Consider the following 16,233-nt stretch of genomic DNA (forward strand, 5'->3'; position numbering starts at 1 on the left):
CTTCCTGATTCTTCATCTCTGATTTCGAAACATACATTTACAGGTGGGTCAGGAACTAGAATAATTTCACTGAGAGTTACAGTCCTGATTGGAGATTGCGCAATGATGGATATTTTACAGTATGTTTAGATTTTTAGAAATTCCAAACACTCTTGTTAAACAAAAGTAGCAATCGGTTACATGATCCTTTGGTTCACGCCAAACAATAAGTACACCAAATGGCAAAACCTTCCGTGTACCTTTCAGCCATCCTCTTAAATATACAGAACAATTTGTGCATACTATATGAGGAGCCCACGTCTTATCCTGATCACCAATTTTACACTGAAAGCACAAATGATATGCATTTTTAATTAAAGGTGTAATGTTTATTCTATTTGAGTTTACGATACACTCACCACATACAAAAAAAAGGTATCCACATCATTTACACAATTTCGAGGCATTATGTCACTGCACTGCTAACAAACTTAAGACAGCAATAAAACTGAACAAAATTAATTCATTCCTAAATCCAGTACTAAATACAAAAAACACAGCTGTGTTTCCAGTTACAAATTTTGACTTGCACAGAAATGATTAATCTTACGCATGAAGGCTACTCTTCAGAATTAGATATGATGTCATAATATGTCACTATGATATGAATTAATTCTTTTTCTAGTATTGTTTGTTTATAGCTTACAAATAATGTTAACAAAGTTAATCAATTAAAAATGAGCTATCAAAATACAACATAGGAGCTTAAAATGCTAACTATACGTTGAAAAATGAAAAACCCCTTTAATTAAAATTTAACTTTTTTTCAAAAAATAGTGGGTGATAGATAGATTCTGAACTTATAATCGTTTTCAGCATCAAAAACAGATCAAAATCATGTATCGCATGTTAGGAAACAAAAATTATGTTTACCAGTATAATCATTTTACACTGTCCTCATGTACATGAATCATTTCACTTAATTCAACATCGAAAGGTAATTTTGACCTAGATGATTATTTGTTGTACTCATGTTTAGGTTATGACTACAATAATGACATATCTTTTACTTGCAAATCAATCTAATGAGTTTTCAAACAAAAAATTATTAAATTCAGATATATTTGTTATATTATATAATATTTAACTGCACTAAAATAACTCCAAAATCTAAAAAAATTATCTTGGAAGGGAATGTGAAATGTAGTTTTAACTTTAAACTGAAAAAGGATGAGACGTCAAAAAAAAAAAGAGAAAAAAATTAACGCAAAGGAGAAGTAATAAAAGTATAACAACAGAAAAATAAAAAAGTTTTTTCATTTGTAAGTTTATTTCTTTAAAAATATTTACAATTTAATCACTGATTAGTTTCAAAATTATATGATTATCATTGTTACATAATTATGTACTACTATTTTATCATTTACATGACATCATTTGTATTTAAAGATAAATGATGACTTCAGGATACAGTGTTAATTAATCATTAAGGAGAAGTATTAAAAATATCCTACATCTTGGCTTAACTATACTTATGTCCTTGTATAAACTCATTTGTTAAGAAATGTGATATAAAAACGTAAAAATATTACAAATACTGTTATTAAAAAAATATTTAAAGCGTAATAAAATAAATAATTAATTTAATTAGATTTTTCGAAATTTACTTCCAGAAAAGAAACACCATTGACATATAACAATCAATTTGCTTGATCTGGAAAACCACTTGCAGTTGAATAAATATTTTAGGAAATGTTCTATAAGCGTATTTTAACAGATTTAAGGAGTGAGTAGTTTCGATATAGTCCTTTTTTTAATTTTAATTACAGTTCATCAGTCACATCAATGAAATCACCTCGTATGCTTTAAAATTGTGCTCTAGCTTATATTAATGTTTCATGATAATGAATTCAAAAAATATCATTGCAGTTACTTTAGCATTTACTGATTTAGGGAACTGGCCACTTTGTATGTACTGGAGCAAAGAGCATATTTTTAGTTTATTTCAATTGATATAACAAATATAAAATGGGAAAAATTATATTTCAGAAATAATTTTTGAAACATAATCAAATACTAGTATTGACACTGTGTTCATCATTGAAATAATTTCCAGTGCTGTGTTTTACTCTAGTGAAGTATGGAAGTGTTGATAAATCAGCGTAATAATCTGTAAGCCAGCTTCTTCCTTTGTATATTTTGTTTGGATTATTTTCATCTCTCCAGTAACCTTTAGGCAAATAAATGTCTCTTCTAGTTGTACCTTTTTCCAGTATTGGTGCAACAAGAATATCCTCCCCCAGTAAAAACTCTGCAAGAAATATCATGTTAATATTAGTTTAATTTTAATGTTTAATATTAGAGTGCTTATTAATTTAAATTAATGCACAGATACTGTTGCACCTGGAAATCTTAAAAAAGCATGTGCACATTAACTCTATATACATCTGTACACGAAATAATCTACTCATATGTATTCAGATACACATACTTCTTAACAACTTAAGAACTGTTATAATATTCTAAATTATAATTACTTAACTAAAATAAGAATAATAATTACTTTAATCATAATAATAATTATTTTCATCTTGTATAACTAGATAAATAATATTAGGTAATTAAACAATTATTTTATTATCTATCATTAGACACAGGTATTTAATGATACCAGATGTAATTACCACATCTTATTCGGATGTGCCACATTTGAAGAACTTTTAAATTCAATAATAGTTTTAATATTTCTTTTAAACCAGAGGAAAAATGAAATACTGGGTTTCTCCTTATAGCATGATGCTCTATTATCATGAAATAAGTTTATGATAAAGACAAAGTTGCATAATCATCCAGGTTTGTACCTTACTCTCACAAACTTAATAAATAATTTTATAAATCTTATTATAGAAACATAATAAAAAGTTACATTGACATAATGAGGTCACCTATGTTTATGTTTAATAACTTACAAACGTAATTAAAAATGCATTTTGTGAATTTATAATTAAGTAGTTACTATACCTGAATAAATGTTATGTGCAATAGGATTGCTTGGATCAACCCACCATATTGGTGGATTTAGTGGTGCTCCTGTTTGTACGGTATTCTTCATTAACTGAATTATTTTACTGGAATACTTATAATGAAGTTCTGTAAATTTCTTACTGATTGCAATTGTCTGAAAAAGAAAATATTTTTTATTGACACAATTTGTAGCCTAATAAAAATATATATTGATGGCACTTTGTTATTACTTATGCAGTACCTAACTTATTACTTAATAAAGTTACATATTACTTAAATGAGTTAAAAAGCTGCTCATGCAAAGGGAAAGTTATTCATTACAGACAGTTTTGAATTCATAAAATTCAATAAATAAACAATTAATTTGTTTAGAATGAATTTATTTACTGCCTACTTGTTTTTAATAATAATTAAGTTTATAGTTAATAAAATCAAATTTAAAAAAATAATAGAACCAACTTTTAAAAACTAAAATTTAAAAATTATATTTTCAAAATATAATATTATATTTTTAAAATCAGTATCAAATTAAAAACAAAAACTACCAACAACTTATCAACCCTTCATTTTTCTCTAACTTTACAAAGTTAAAAGAAAGATAACACATATGCTGTTTTTCAGTGTATTTTTCAGGGTAGACTTTTAAGATCATTTTATTCTTAATATTTTTTTTGTTTTTTATTTGAATTACATATAGGCCTAGAAAAAATGCTCCCTATATTTTCAGGAGAAAAACAAAAGGTGATACACTATAATAAATATAAAGTAAAGGAATGCCAATAAGCAATGTTAAACAACTATTATTAAGTGTGAGCTAAGAATGTTTGGAATGTGGAAATATGTAATATTTTTTGGACTGTAAGTTTTCCAGTAATTTTCTTGATGTTTCAAGAGGTTATGAATAAGACTTATATAATCATGACAAATATAAAAATGAAAACCTCCTCCTTTTTTTTCAAAGTAAAAAAAAAAGTTAGAATATAAAGTCAAAGTGAGAATAATTAGATAACTTTTATGTGATATTATATTTCCTGCCCACTCTGTTCGAAAATTTGAAATGATTAAAAGTAAATTCATTTAGATCTAGTTAAATATTTGTTTACAAACAATTTTTATATTATCATCTATTTCATAAAAAATAATCTATTAGTAATTAAAAAATTAATTTATACCAAACCAACCTCATAGTCAAAATCCCATGGTGCAACAGAAAATTGGATACAAGGCATAAATGTATTTGCTTGCAGCCAACGAATGAACATCTCTTTGTCAACAACATCAGCACCATAAGCATTACCACCAACCATGTCTGGTAACACCCAAGGGTATCCTTGGATGTTCATAACTAGCATTGTAGTTATAATTGTTGGTAATCCATTGTTTAAAGTCCATTTACTGTCCTTATCAATCATGCGTACAAACACAGGATATTGTTGAGTGCGATGTGTCACTCTTAATTCTGTTAAGGAACCGAATTGTGATACTGTATCAACATATGCTGCTGTGTAAGCTTTTGGATGATCATACACAGAGCAGTTTAAAACTGGAATCTGCAATAAATAATAATAATTAGTATAATAAAGCATCTATGAAATTAAAATTACAAATTGAAAATAAGAACATAAATTAAATAATTGAACTGATAAACAACCTATCCATACCTTTACATGGATGGATTCAGTAGGGGAAAGTTACTAAAATTTGAAAATAAAAACGATTATTTAGTTTTTATTACTTAAGACCAAATATCCATAATATAGTAAAACCTCTGTAATTGGACACCTCCTAGCTCTGGATTTCTATAACAAATTAGTTTTATAAACCCCTGTCTCTTGAAGTATGCTTTTTTAACATAATACACGTCATTTAATGAAACTGTGAACAACAGGCAACAAGTACTCAGTTTCACAAGGTACAAACTGCACAGTTTTTCTTATAATTTTTAAATTTAAGATAGAAGTATTGTAATATAATTATACTGATTATTAGTATAATGCATTCTTAACACTCTCAACAATTAGTAAGTAGAAAATATTTTCTATCTCCACCAGATAAAAAATGCACAGCCTATTGAGTGATCAAACATGTCTCAATTGACATTTGCTAGCTATATACTTAGCATTTCCTTTATAAATCTAAATACTCAAAATAAACAAAATAAGGTAAATAAAACGTTATTTAGGCTGCAATTTTACTGTGACCTAAGATAACAAAAAATAAAATTTCTAAGATAATAAAAATATATATGATTTATTCTATGAATGAATTACTCATGTCTGTTCAGAGTTCAGTAATAAAAAGTTAATTTTGTAAGTCTCACAAAAAGATTTATATCTTTAATTGGCTGTAGGTATTTTATTCACTGATATATTTGACTGAAATCTTGCATCAACACCAAAACAAATCACAAAAAATATCCACCTTTTTTTGTGACATGTAAACAAAATACTGAGCTGAAAAAGAAAACTTCAGTTTTCAAATGTATTAACAACTACAATAACTAAATATGAACAGTTATTCATTTCACATTAAAAAATCTCCACAAAGAGGGATGTTCCCAAATAATGTATAATGTTAATTATTCTGCATATTACTATTCCCAAGATGAATTCTGGTTTTTTTTTTGCAAAAATGAAAATAGCTACCAAGATCACAAAATCTACCTGCCTGTGACTTTTGTAAGGAGGCAACTATTTGAAGACATGTGATCAAAGAAAAAATTCTTTAAATTCCAATGACATTTTCTCGTGCTAGTTTACAAATCATTTTTAAGCACTGTCATCAAATAAATAGTACTGCTACGTAAATAATGAAGTTATTTAAAGTTTTTTCTTAGAGCGATTTTCAATTACATTAATGTGAAGAATAATTTTATGATTTGTAACAGGGAAAACAATAATTGATAGGATATGTATGTTGTAGAAATAGGATGAATTTTTATATCTGTCATCATGTTTTAAAAATAGAGAACTTTTTAAAATGTTATTACGATACATTTTTTAAAGTGTTACTACCATTGATTTTTACAAAACTTATTGTATATATACATATTACCAACCAGGTTAGTCATATGGTAACTCGTCATCACAAAATCAACTGATTTTCGAAGTCAAGAGTTCTAAGGTTTCTAATTCTTGTAATTCAGTTGCTGTTTTATGGATTTGAATGCTAAACTATGGATATCGGCGTTTATACAATGGATGGTGTCCACATGTCTCAGGAATGATCGACCTGAGTCTTTCCTGACAACATGTTTACTGATATATTTACACATGTTCATTTTAAACACACCATAGAATAACACCTGTAAACACAGTTTTTGTCACATGAAAGTTTTATTGTGTTCCTTAAGTAACTTTTTATGGTGAATTCAAAAATGCAATCACAATTTTTCCATCACCCATAATTTTTTATAATATTTTTGAAATATTGCTTTTGCAGAATTCTCTATGTATTTTTTGAGAATATCTATCCGTACATGAAAAAATTCTACAAAGAAAAAATTCTAAGATTTCTAACAGTGTATGGGGTACAAACATAACACGTAACGAAGGCAGTAGTGTATATGCATGATAATTCATTTACTGTAAGATCTGATATGCCAGAACAGAGCAATTTTCTGAGTCATAGATGATACTCTTACTTACTTTTGTAGCAGAATCCTCTTCATCTGAACCTCATCAGATAACTCAAGGTGAATTAAACGAATTTGAACTTGTCAAAGAAACAACTCTTTCTTAAGGGATCTATCGTGAAAGTCTGCACTCTTCTGTATACCGACACTAAAGTATGTTTCTTTTATAATCACCAGGAAATGTATTCTGAAGAAAATAATCTAGAGCAGTGTAACAATATTTGTGCTTTCATGGATGTACTTCATCATTAACATAAATCTACAGAATGGAGACTGTTCTTTGATTCATCGAAAACTAGTGTAGACACCAATAAAGGGTGTCCTTTTGCACAATGGAAAAAATTCTCTTTCCATATTGTTAGCTTATGTAACTAACATGTAAGAAATATATAACATTATATAAATATTGTAGAAAAAACCCGGTAAATGTAGTACTGCTGGACTATATGTTTTGATTTAAAATTATTGGATTTGCAGCTCAGCTACACTAAATTTAGTTGCTTTTGTGTGAATGGAAGAGTAGGGACAAGATATTTGCTTTGAATATTGCTCATTCCTTCCTGGTTTTATAGTTCCTATACATATTTCTTCCTGATATAATAAATTCCATCACTTAACATAAAATCATGGTTTTCCAAAAAATTTGGTATAACCATGGAAAAAAGCGATGGATAAAAATGGTGCTGGATTTTGTAATCTGAAAGAAAACTTTTCCTTGGGTTACTGATGCTAAAATCAAGGAAGGAATTCTTGTGGTTCCCTAAATAAGAAATTTGATTAGAATGGACAATTCAAAGAACTGTTAAGTCAAGTCAAAAAAATCAGCAAGGTGATCATTTAAAAGTGTTGTGGATAAGTTTTCATGAGATCACAAATCCCCACCTGCCATCATATTGAGGTTGAATTATTACAGTCATACAAACATATGAGGTATAATATGTCCATAAAAATTCATTTCCTGGATTCAGATCTGGATTTCTTTCCGGATAATCTTGGTGTCATCAGTGACAAGTATGGGGAACAGGTCCACCAGCAAATCTCAGTCATGGATAATAGGTATCAGCAACAGTGGAGCGGAAGAATTTTTGTAGAATATAGTTAGATGCTACAGAGGGATGTTGCAGACAAGTACCCGTACTAGGTACCTTGAATAGTGCCCTGTATGCAATTAAATTCTTACATTTCACTGAATGTTTATCCCTATATTATAAAATAAACAGTGGTGATGAAGAAAATTTATTTATTTATTTGAATTCAGTGTAAAACGTTCTATTAGTATCACATATGATGTTCCTTGTGCTAAAAAAAAAATTATTTTGTTCCTCAATGTTATATTGTGAATTTTACAGTCACCACTAAGTAACAGCAAGCTTGAAGTGGCGATGATTACAGTATGAGGGCTGATCATCAAGCTCGCATTATGTGGCAGCTACCGCACATGTGATATAATTAAATTGTATTTTTATTATCATAGTAAAAATGTTAGAATCTAATGTTATTTTATGTTTTAAGTCTTATTTTTACGTGTATGAAGATTACTTCTGCAATTCTATGTACAAAAATTAAAAAAATAATGTGTGGAAGTATGAATGAATTTCTGTTTGAGTAGATGCAATGTTTTTATTACAAATTTCATTATCTAACTGTATCAGCAATGATACTTGTTCTATTGTGAAATAAACACCCTATACTATAAAACTGGAATTTTATTTTTAAATGTTTGTCATTTTGTTTGTATGCAACCAAAAATCTTGTAATATTTGAATTAGTATAATTGTTTTCATGTAAATGAAAAATGTCAGCCAAATTCTTCTATGAATAAAATAATTCCATCCAATCAAAGATGTGAACTTCTTCATAGAAATTACTGTATAATATAATAATATTATAATACATAATAATATAACATAATTTTACTTAAATCTACTGACAGTTATTAATAAGCTTTTATAATTATTTTATTATACTTACTTGAGGTAACCAACTTGTTTCACCTGCATCAAATTTCAATCCGTCAATACCATTATCTCTCAATAATTTCCAGTGCATATCACTAAACCATTGAACAGCTTTAGGTTTTGTAAAATCAACACCGCTTCCTTTACCATCCCACCAAACTGCAGAGCTACTCCCGGCTGAGTTTTCAACAAAGTACCCTTGCTTTTTTAGGTCAAAATAATTTGGGCAATCCTCATTAACAAATGGATGGACCCATATTGTAATTCTAAATCCAAGATTTTTAAGTTTTTTACTCAATTCTTTCATATCAGGAAATCTTGACGTATTAAATTTTGTACTTCCATAACATGTTTCCCAGTTATCATCTATTTCTATCTGGCTGTTGTTAAAACCATACTGCACAATATCATTAGCAAACTGCAAGACAGATGTTTCATTTACATCTAATTTATAATGTACCCAAGTCGACCAGACTGGATGCTCTATCATTCTAGCATCGGGTAAGCCTGATGGTTTACCAATAAAAGTGGCAAGTGCATGCTCTTGAGCTTCCCTCGGATCATTAAATCCACAAAGATTATATTCTAAGACCCTTTTTTCACGTTTTAAGTAGGGTGCAACATCATTTGCAATAAAACAGATGGTGTCTGTTCTGTGATTATTTGAGTCAACAAATAGCGGTGTTCTTGGGCTGACATATATATAAGCACCTTTTGAATTCAACCAATACGGTTCAGCTTTTGCAATGTTACCAAACATTTGAGTAATATATGGTACCTCCTCAAGATCCATTTTTTCAATTGGCCATACTTGGTGAATGATTTCTGGACCACCGAACCAGTTTGCTCTACCATAGTGGAAACAGTCTTCAAGTGATGAATTAAGATAACTTTCCCAAAGTACTGTATGACATTGAGCAGTCTCTGCTTTACTAATTTGTAATGTTAAGTTTGATCCCCAGTTTAATTTTATATGTTCATTATTAATTTCAATATCAGGATCACCAATTTCTAATGGTAAATTAACTCCTAATTCTCCTTGAAGTTTAGTTACATGATCTGTAAAAGCACATTTTTATGTATTACAATGTGTTATATTATTATACTGATTTTATCTACTAAGTGATAATGTAATGTTTGACTGTATAAAAAAATTTTGGATCTTGATGATGAAATATAGATTATTTTGACACAGTTCAAATTTTCTTGCTATTTGTTAGCCCAATAGTAGCAAACAGCTAACTTGTTCAGTTACACAAAATTTTGCTTAAAATTTTCCATTGAATATGTAAAAACTTTCTCTGTTTTTAACCAAATGAGACCCATCCTTTTGTTTAGTTAAAAACAGGAAAAGTAAATCAGCAATTACAACAAGATTAAAATAAGAATAGAAAGAGTAAATCAACATTTAAACTTTTAGAGCACATTATGTAAAAACTATATGAGACCTAATACTTGATTGTCTATACTACTGTAATATTATTGTCAGAAACATTTTTTTAGAGGTTTTCCCCTTTCAAGTGGAAAATGGCTCGTTAAAATTTTCTCAGTTAACAGCTATACTTCTCCCATGATGATTTTTTCTTTATTAATTAAAATTGATTTTTACAAAAAAAAATTAAGGATTTTTTATATTTAATTAAAAAATTAGTTTTAATTTTTACAAAGGTTTTATTCTTTTAGGGTTTTTTTTTTAATTTTCTTCAAAATGTACCCTCCCAAAGAGAAATGATTTTCACTTGCATAAGAGTAACTGCTCTAAGAGTCGAAAATAGGATGAATGATAAAAGTTGTTTTTTATTTATTTAGGACATTTCTTATAGAATATGACAGTAACTTTTTAATAAAAGAAAGGTTTTAAGATATATAAATAAGAAAAATTTTAAGTTGCATTTAATTACTTTCTACCATTCAAATTTGGTTTAAAAGGAAAAAAAATCATCTGAGGAATCAATTTGTATTTTCTGAGAATAATGAAGTTCCATGTTGTAACCAGTCTCTATAGTGAATACAGTGAAAGTTGCATTTATAAGCCTGAATATCATCTGCATTCCACTGGGTTTGGCAATTTAATACATAACAGTTTATTTATTTAACTTAGTGAAGAAAATAACATAAAACCACTTCAGTTTTCATTTTGCCTATTATTTTGATATAGAGAACTTAGAAGCATTTGGTTTAAAAATCTAACTCATACCCAAGTCTCCAAACAACATAGAACTTAAACTGCAGTCAGAATAAGAAAATCTGATTATAGACACTGCAATTTCTGTTCTTCAAAAACCAATCTATTATATATTCATGTACAGTTAAAACTCCATTTGCGATATTTATTGTTCAATATATATATTTTAGAATAACTCATTATACAAATCACAGATTAATTTACAAGTATGTTATTCTACAGTATTACAATGTGACCTTATTTTTTAATACCTTCACTCCTTGAAATTATTTTAACATCAATTTTTTCTTCAATTTTTATTTTTAAATTTTCAAATTGGTAATCCAGTCTTCCTCTTCCTCTGTCAATATTGATGTCATTAAGGTCCTCAATTTCCCTCGTAGATCCACGTTGAAAGAGAATACCAACTGAAAAATAATGTAATAAAAGTGAGCTTGTAATTAAGAAATTATTTACAAAATTTATATATTTTAATGTTTAGACACTTATTATCATTCAGTTTTTATGAATGTTATCCAAACAGATGTACTAAATTCCTTAGTCAGTAAAAATGTTGAGGTAGACCTAGTTCATGATAATATTTTTTTGTGTGTATGACTTGCTTGCTCAGAAAACAGTTAGTGGTATAGCTTCAAGTAGATGTAGTTCATGTAACTGTTGATTAATTCTTCCATAAAATTGTAATTAATGCAATAAAAATAAATTAACACAATTTTTCCTATCTTCATTACGGAAGATAGGACATTGCAGTTTAATGATCTTTATTAGGAATATTTTGGCTCAAATACCATATTAATTGCATGTTGTTGTACCAAAATCTGGACACAAAAAACCTTTTTCATAGATTATTTAATAAAATGGATCTATGCATAAAATTCTACATTACAATAATGTTTTAATTTTAAATACGTTCTTTCGCAATTCGTACATAAAGTATTTATAAAAAGAACTAAGGAAAAAGTGAAAAAGATTATTATAAAAATAAAAATTTGCGTGAAAAAGGTTGTAAATCACTTTTTTCAATGCAGATTTGTTGAAAAGTACTTGAATGAATTACAGAGATATTTAATAGTAATTTAAATATGAATGTTTTTGAATACTGTATTTATAATTAGACATAGAAAACACTAATTAATTTTAAAAAAAAGTTAAGATAAAATTTTAAACATATTTTCATATTTTAATCTAACCAATCATGTTTGTTCAGTGTGAAGTGATTAGCTGTGTTGCGAATATATATCAGTTTTCTACGGGTTTTCTTTGCATTTAACAGTGTGTTTGTTGTTTATTTTTGATTTAATGAAGTCTTTCTGGATTCTTATAAGTTGAGCAAGTAGATGCTGATAAAATTTTCACCAAACAACTACAGTTAAATTGGCTTCAAAAAGCTGTGATTGAAAACTTTTTATCTAGTATTTAATAAATTAAATAAAACTTCTTACTTAACTTGCATAGGATATTAGAACACATTACGTAAAAAAAAATTTCAAATTACATAATAATAACAATAATTATTATTTTTTTTATTTTTTAATTTAAATTATTAAAAGAGTAATTCTAATAATTTTAATAAATGATCACATAGTATTTTACGTAGCAGCAAAACTATGAAATGCTCAAGAATTATGATTCTGTGAGTATTCACAGATCAGTGAGTATCTTTATAATAATATAGATCAAATCATTCACTAAACTATGAGTAATACACATTTCTTAACATATCACTTTTCAGTAATTACAACAAGTTCAGTTCAGTTATACCACTACTGTAATTATTCATCATCAGAAGAATATTTTAGTTTAAAAGATTCTGTGTCCTGATTATTCCATAACAACTGTAAGATGTTAGGTAGATAATTTAATCGTTTGAAAAGTTATTTTATATTAATAATAAACTAAAATATTACTTAATTTTAAAGTACTGGGATAATTGATTTCACTTTGGATGTACTGCCTTTCAGATTATTGTTTAAATATTTCTGTCATAAGAAATAAGAGCAAGTCTACTTTTTTCACTTGGTTACTTGGTTAAAAAGTTTTCAATATAATTGCTTTGGTTAATTTGTAGTTTCATAACTACACTAATTACTTTTCAATGCCAGGACTAGATAAACAAGTATTCAGTGCTCTATAATAAATTTGATTTTTATCACTAAAAATACATAAAATAGATTTTTCAAGGTAACACGAAATGATATGTACAAGTTATTACTTTAAAAAAAATATTAGTACTGATTTATTTATAACTTTGCAAATTTTAAATGAAAAAAGACACAGATATAGGGCTGAGACCTAATTCTTACTGAAAGACATACAATCTCAAACATTATGATGGATTCATGATCAATTAACTGTATAGTACTCATACTTATAGAATTGCAGCAAAGAACCCGTTATGGTTTGATTATAGGACAGTCGAGCAACGCAATTGATACATACAATACTGTGATTGAGTTTACAGAAAATAGTTTTCCACTTTCAAAGTACTCACCGACTGCCTCCAGATTGTCTTTTCTGACAGATTTTGGTATCAAATTTTTTGTTCTGCTCTTCCATTAACAGATTTATTAAATAATTGTTATTAATTTTTATTTTAGTATTATAACCTTGGGCATGCTGTAAAAGTGTTTCAATAAAGAAGATATAATGAATGATACAATAGTTTAAAAGTACTAGATCTATGCTAGAAATGAAAATCAATTCTAGCTAATCTGGATGTCAACTGTGTTTGATTAATCATTATCTTAATATAAGTAACAATTTGGTAGGTTAAAAGAGTCAAAAATTACAAAAACTTCTAGAAAGGACATTTAAGGTTTTCCAATCTTTTCATTCAAAACGTTTAACGATATTTTCCGGATTACATTTTGACACTATTAGATTTCCAAAACCTAAAAACTATGCATGAATAAAATTTTCATTAAGTTCAATCTCAATTTCACTTGACTAAAAATAAAGAAATTATAAATTTTACCACAGTGTGTATGTAATTATAAATTTTACAAATGTCATTAAAGTGGTGTGTGATCATTTTTAAAAATATTTTTACTTTCTTGTTTGAAGTAAAGGAAGCATTGTAATCGTTAAAAATTTCGGTTTTCTGATTTCAACGGAAATATCCATTTTGAACATCCTTGAATCCATTTTGCCTAGTTTCGGCGTGACGTCTGTAAGGATGTACGTGAATGTATGTCGCGTAACACAAAAACTATTAGCCGTAGAATGTTGTAATTTTGGATTTAGGACTGCTGTAATATCTAAATGTGCCTATCCCTTTTTGATTACAATCTACTGAATCAAAAGTGTCAAAAAAAAAGCCCAAATTCCAAAAAATTTGGATATTAGATTTTTTCTTAAGTGCAGTAATAAGCCCTCATTGAGAGCTTTTCAACGAAATATCAATATATTAAATAACAATAAGAAAAAATATCAGAAGTTATTAATGAAATAAAATTTTAAGTACTTTTTATTAAAAAAAGAAATGTGTATATGTAATATAGACGAACAAGGAAGTAGTCATGTAGTGTCCACATCAGATTTTTTTAATCTAAATATATTGATATTAATATATTAATAAATCAGAGATTAATTAACTTCTGATTGAAAAAAGATATGAAAAAATCAAGTTATTAGTTAAATAAATTGTTACACACAGGTTAATATTAATAATAAACCACTATATTTAAATTAAAATAAAAGTTAAAAAAATATTCGTATATGATGTCCAATTTGAACCGATGTGTGCATGGTTACGGATCCAACACGTTCTCAATCACGGATCCACCACAATGCAATTGTGTAACTGTCAACTTTATTAAAGAATAGGAGGATCGTATCTCACTTTCAAATGAAATAAGCTTACATGAAGTGCAGCAAAAAATGTATATATGTAATTTAATAGGCAAATAAGGAAGTCATTTGATGTCCACATCAGAGTTGTGCTAATTTACGCATTGATTTTGATGGTCTTTCAATCATAGAATCCGAAATATCAAGTAGCTTCTGCTCGTTTAGGTGGTCTTCCACATCGATCAGCGACTTCAACAAAGCCCATAGCCCAAAGTTTTCAATAAGAGTTCGAAATTCATTGTGGTGTATCAGTAGTATATGGAAACTTGTTCTTCACTAAATCAGTATACTCGCCACCTTCATGAAATACGTGTTCAGCGAGTAAAATGCGTTCCTTTAACAAAATAACCATTATGTCTCTCGCAACTATTAATTCCGGTAAACGAAATGAAGCACGTTCAATTACAACTCAACAACTGATATCTTAGTTTATTAATCAAAGCCCAACGAGCCGACAGGGCAACCTACCTTACGCAGAAAGAACAGAATGCTCACATAACTAAAGCATACTGCACAGCGACTTTCCGTACGCGTATAATGTAATTAAAATACACACATTTCAGCTTTTTACAGTACAACTTTTTTTATCTCAAAATATTTGCACTGACTAAGAAACATAATTTAAAATTATTTCGGAAAATTTATTTACACATAGATTTACAAAAAACTTTGATATAATGTATACGACGAAATGACATCAGTAAAAAAAAATTGTAAGAGATGTTTTTTAGTTGCCATTTATCATAGTAATTAAAAACAAAGTAAAAACATACTGTCTTTATTTGATTGTACGTCTTTTTTAATATTGGATTAATACCCTTAAGAATTATTTTTTAAATAATTAACCGCATGTTTAGTATTAATACCTTTTTTTTTACTGATTTTGATTCCACAAAATTTCTTTGTTTTTAAACAAAATCTTATCTCATCTAATCTCATTTTTTTCAAAATAAGTTTTTATAACTAATTTACCTACATTAGTTTGATTTAAAATATCAAATTAAATTTATAATAAATAATTTGAATTAAGAAACAAATACTGAACATAACTGTTAGTAAGAATTTAACTAATGTTTTCATTCTTAACAAATTCATTGATTGAAAGAAAGAAATCATACAAAGTCACAGAAACAGCTAATTAATGAAAAGAATATACTCTACGTACATGTTAATAAGAATTTAATTAAAGTTGCCATTCTTAAATCCATAGATTGAAGGAAAGAAATCGTAGAAAGTCACAGAAGCAATTAACTGAAATCAAAATAAACATTTCTTTTAAACCCAAATTTTAAACGATAGTAATTTAAAGTAGTACACTTAAGAGATACTTAAGATTTTATCATCATTTATTTGTTACTCTATAAAGACAACTAATAAGTAGTATGTTTGGAAAATCAGTGAAAAAAACATTGTAGTGTCGTGCGAACAAACTTGTACTTTTTAATAGATTACCAGTTAATTTTTGTTTTAATTACACTTTATCTTCTTTCTCCTACATATTTCACAATACATAATAATTCAAAACATGTTAATGAAGTAACACTCGACTTTGATTAATTAACAAAAAAAATAAACTATCACTCATAGGGAAAATTTTTAATTTC

General features: G+C 27.6%; 1 protein-coding gene across 1 annotated transcript; it reads right to left on the reverse strand.

Annotated features, from left to right (window-relative positions):
• Positions 1–1,291: 1,291 nt before the first annotated feature.
• On the reverse strand, positions 1,292–15,906 carry LOC142332879 (myogenesis-regulating glycosidase-like). The gene is made up of 6 exons (XM_075379570.1): positions 15,795–15,906; positions 11,032–11,187; positions 8,609–9,654; positions 4,185–4,553; positions 3,001–3,157; positions 1,292–2,290 (listed from the first exon to the last, which is right to left on the reverse strand). Exons 1-6 carry the CDS (start codon positions 15,835–15,837, stop codon positions 2,049–2,051), a joined length of 2,013 nt encoding a protein of 670 aa, XP_075235685.1. The 5' UTR covers positions 15,838–15,906; the 3' UTR covers positions 1,292–2,048.
• Positions 15,907–16,233: the final 327 nt, after the last annotated feature.

This window comes from Lycorma delicatula, chromosome 1 (assembly GCF_047948215.1).
Source record: "Lycorma delicatula isolate Av1 chromosome 1, ASM4794821v1, whole genome shotgun sequence".
Lineage (NCBI taxonomy): Eukaryota > Metazoa > Arthropoda > Insecta > Hemiptera > Fulgoridae > Lycorma > Lycorma delicatula.

Excerpts from the sequence above, each read along its gene's own strand:
- LOC142332879 (XM_075379570.1), bottom strand. The coding sequence starts at position 15,837 with ATGGATTTAAGAATGGCAACTTTAATTAAATTCTTATTAACAT. Across the intron at positions 9,655-11,031 it reads AATAATTTCAAGGAGTGAAG|ATCATGTAACTAAACTTCAA; the intron begins GTATTAAAAAAT and ends GTGCTTTTACAG. Across the intron at positions 3,158-4,184 it reads CATGGGATTTTGACTATGAG|ACAATTGCAATCAGTAAGAA; the intron begins GTTGGTTTGGTA and ends TTTCTTTTTCAG.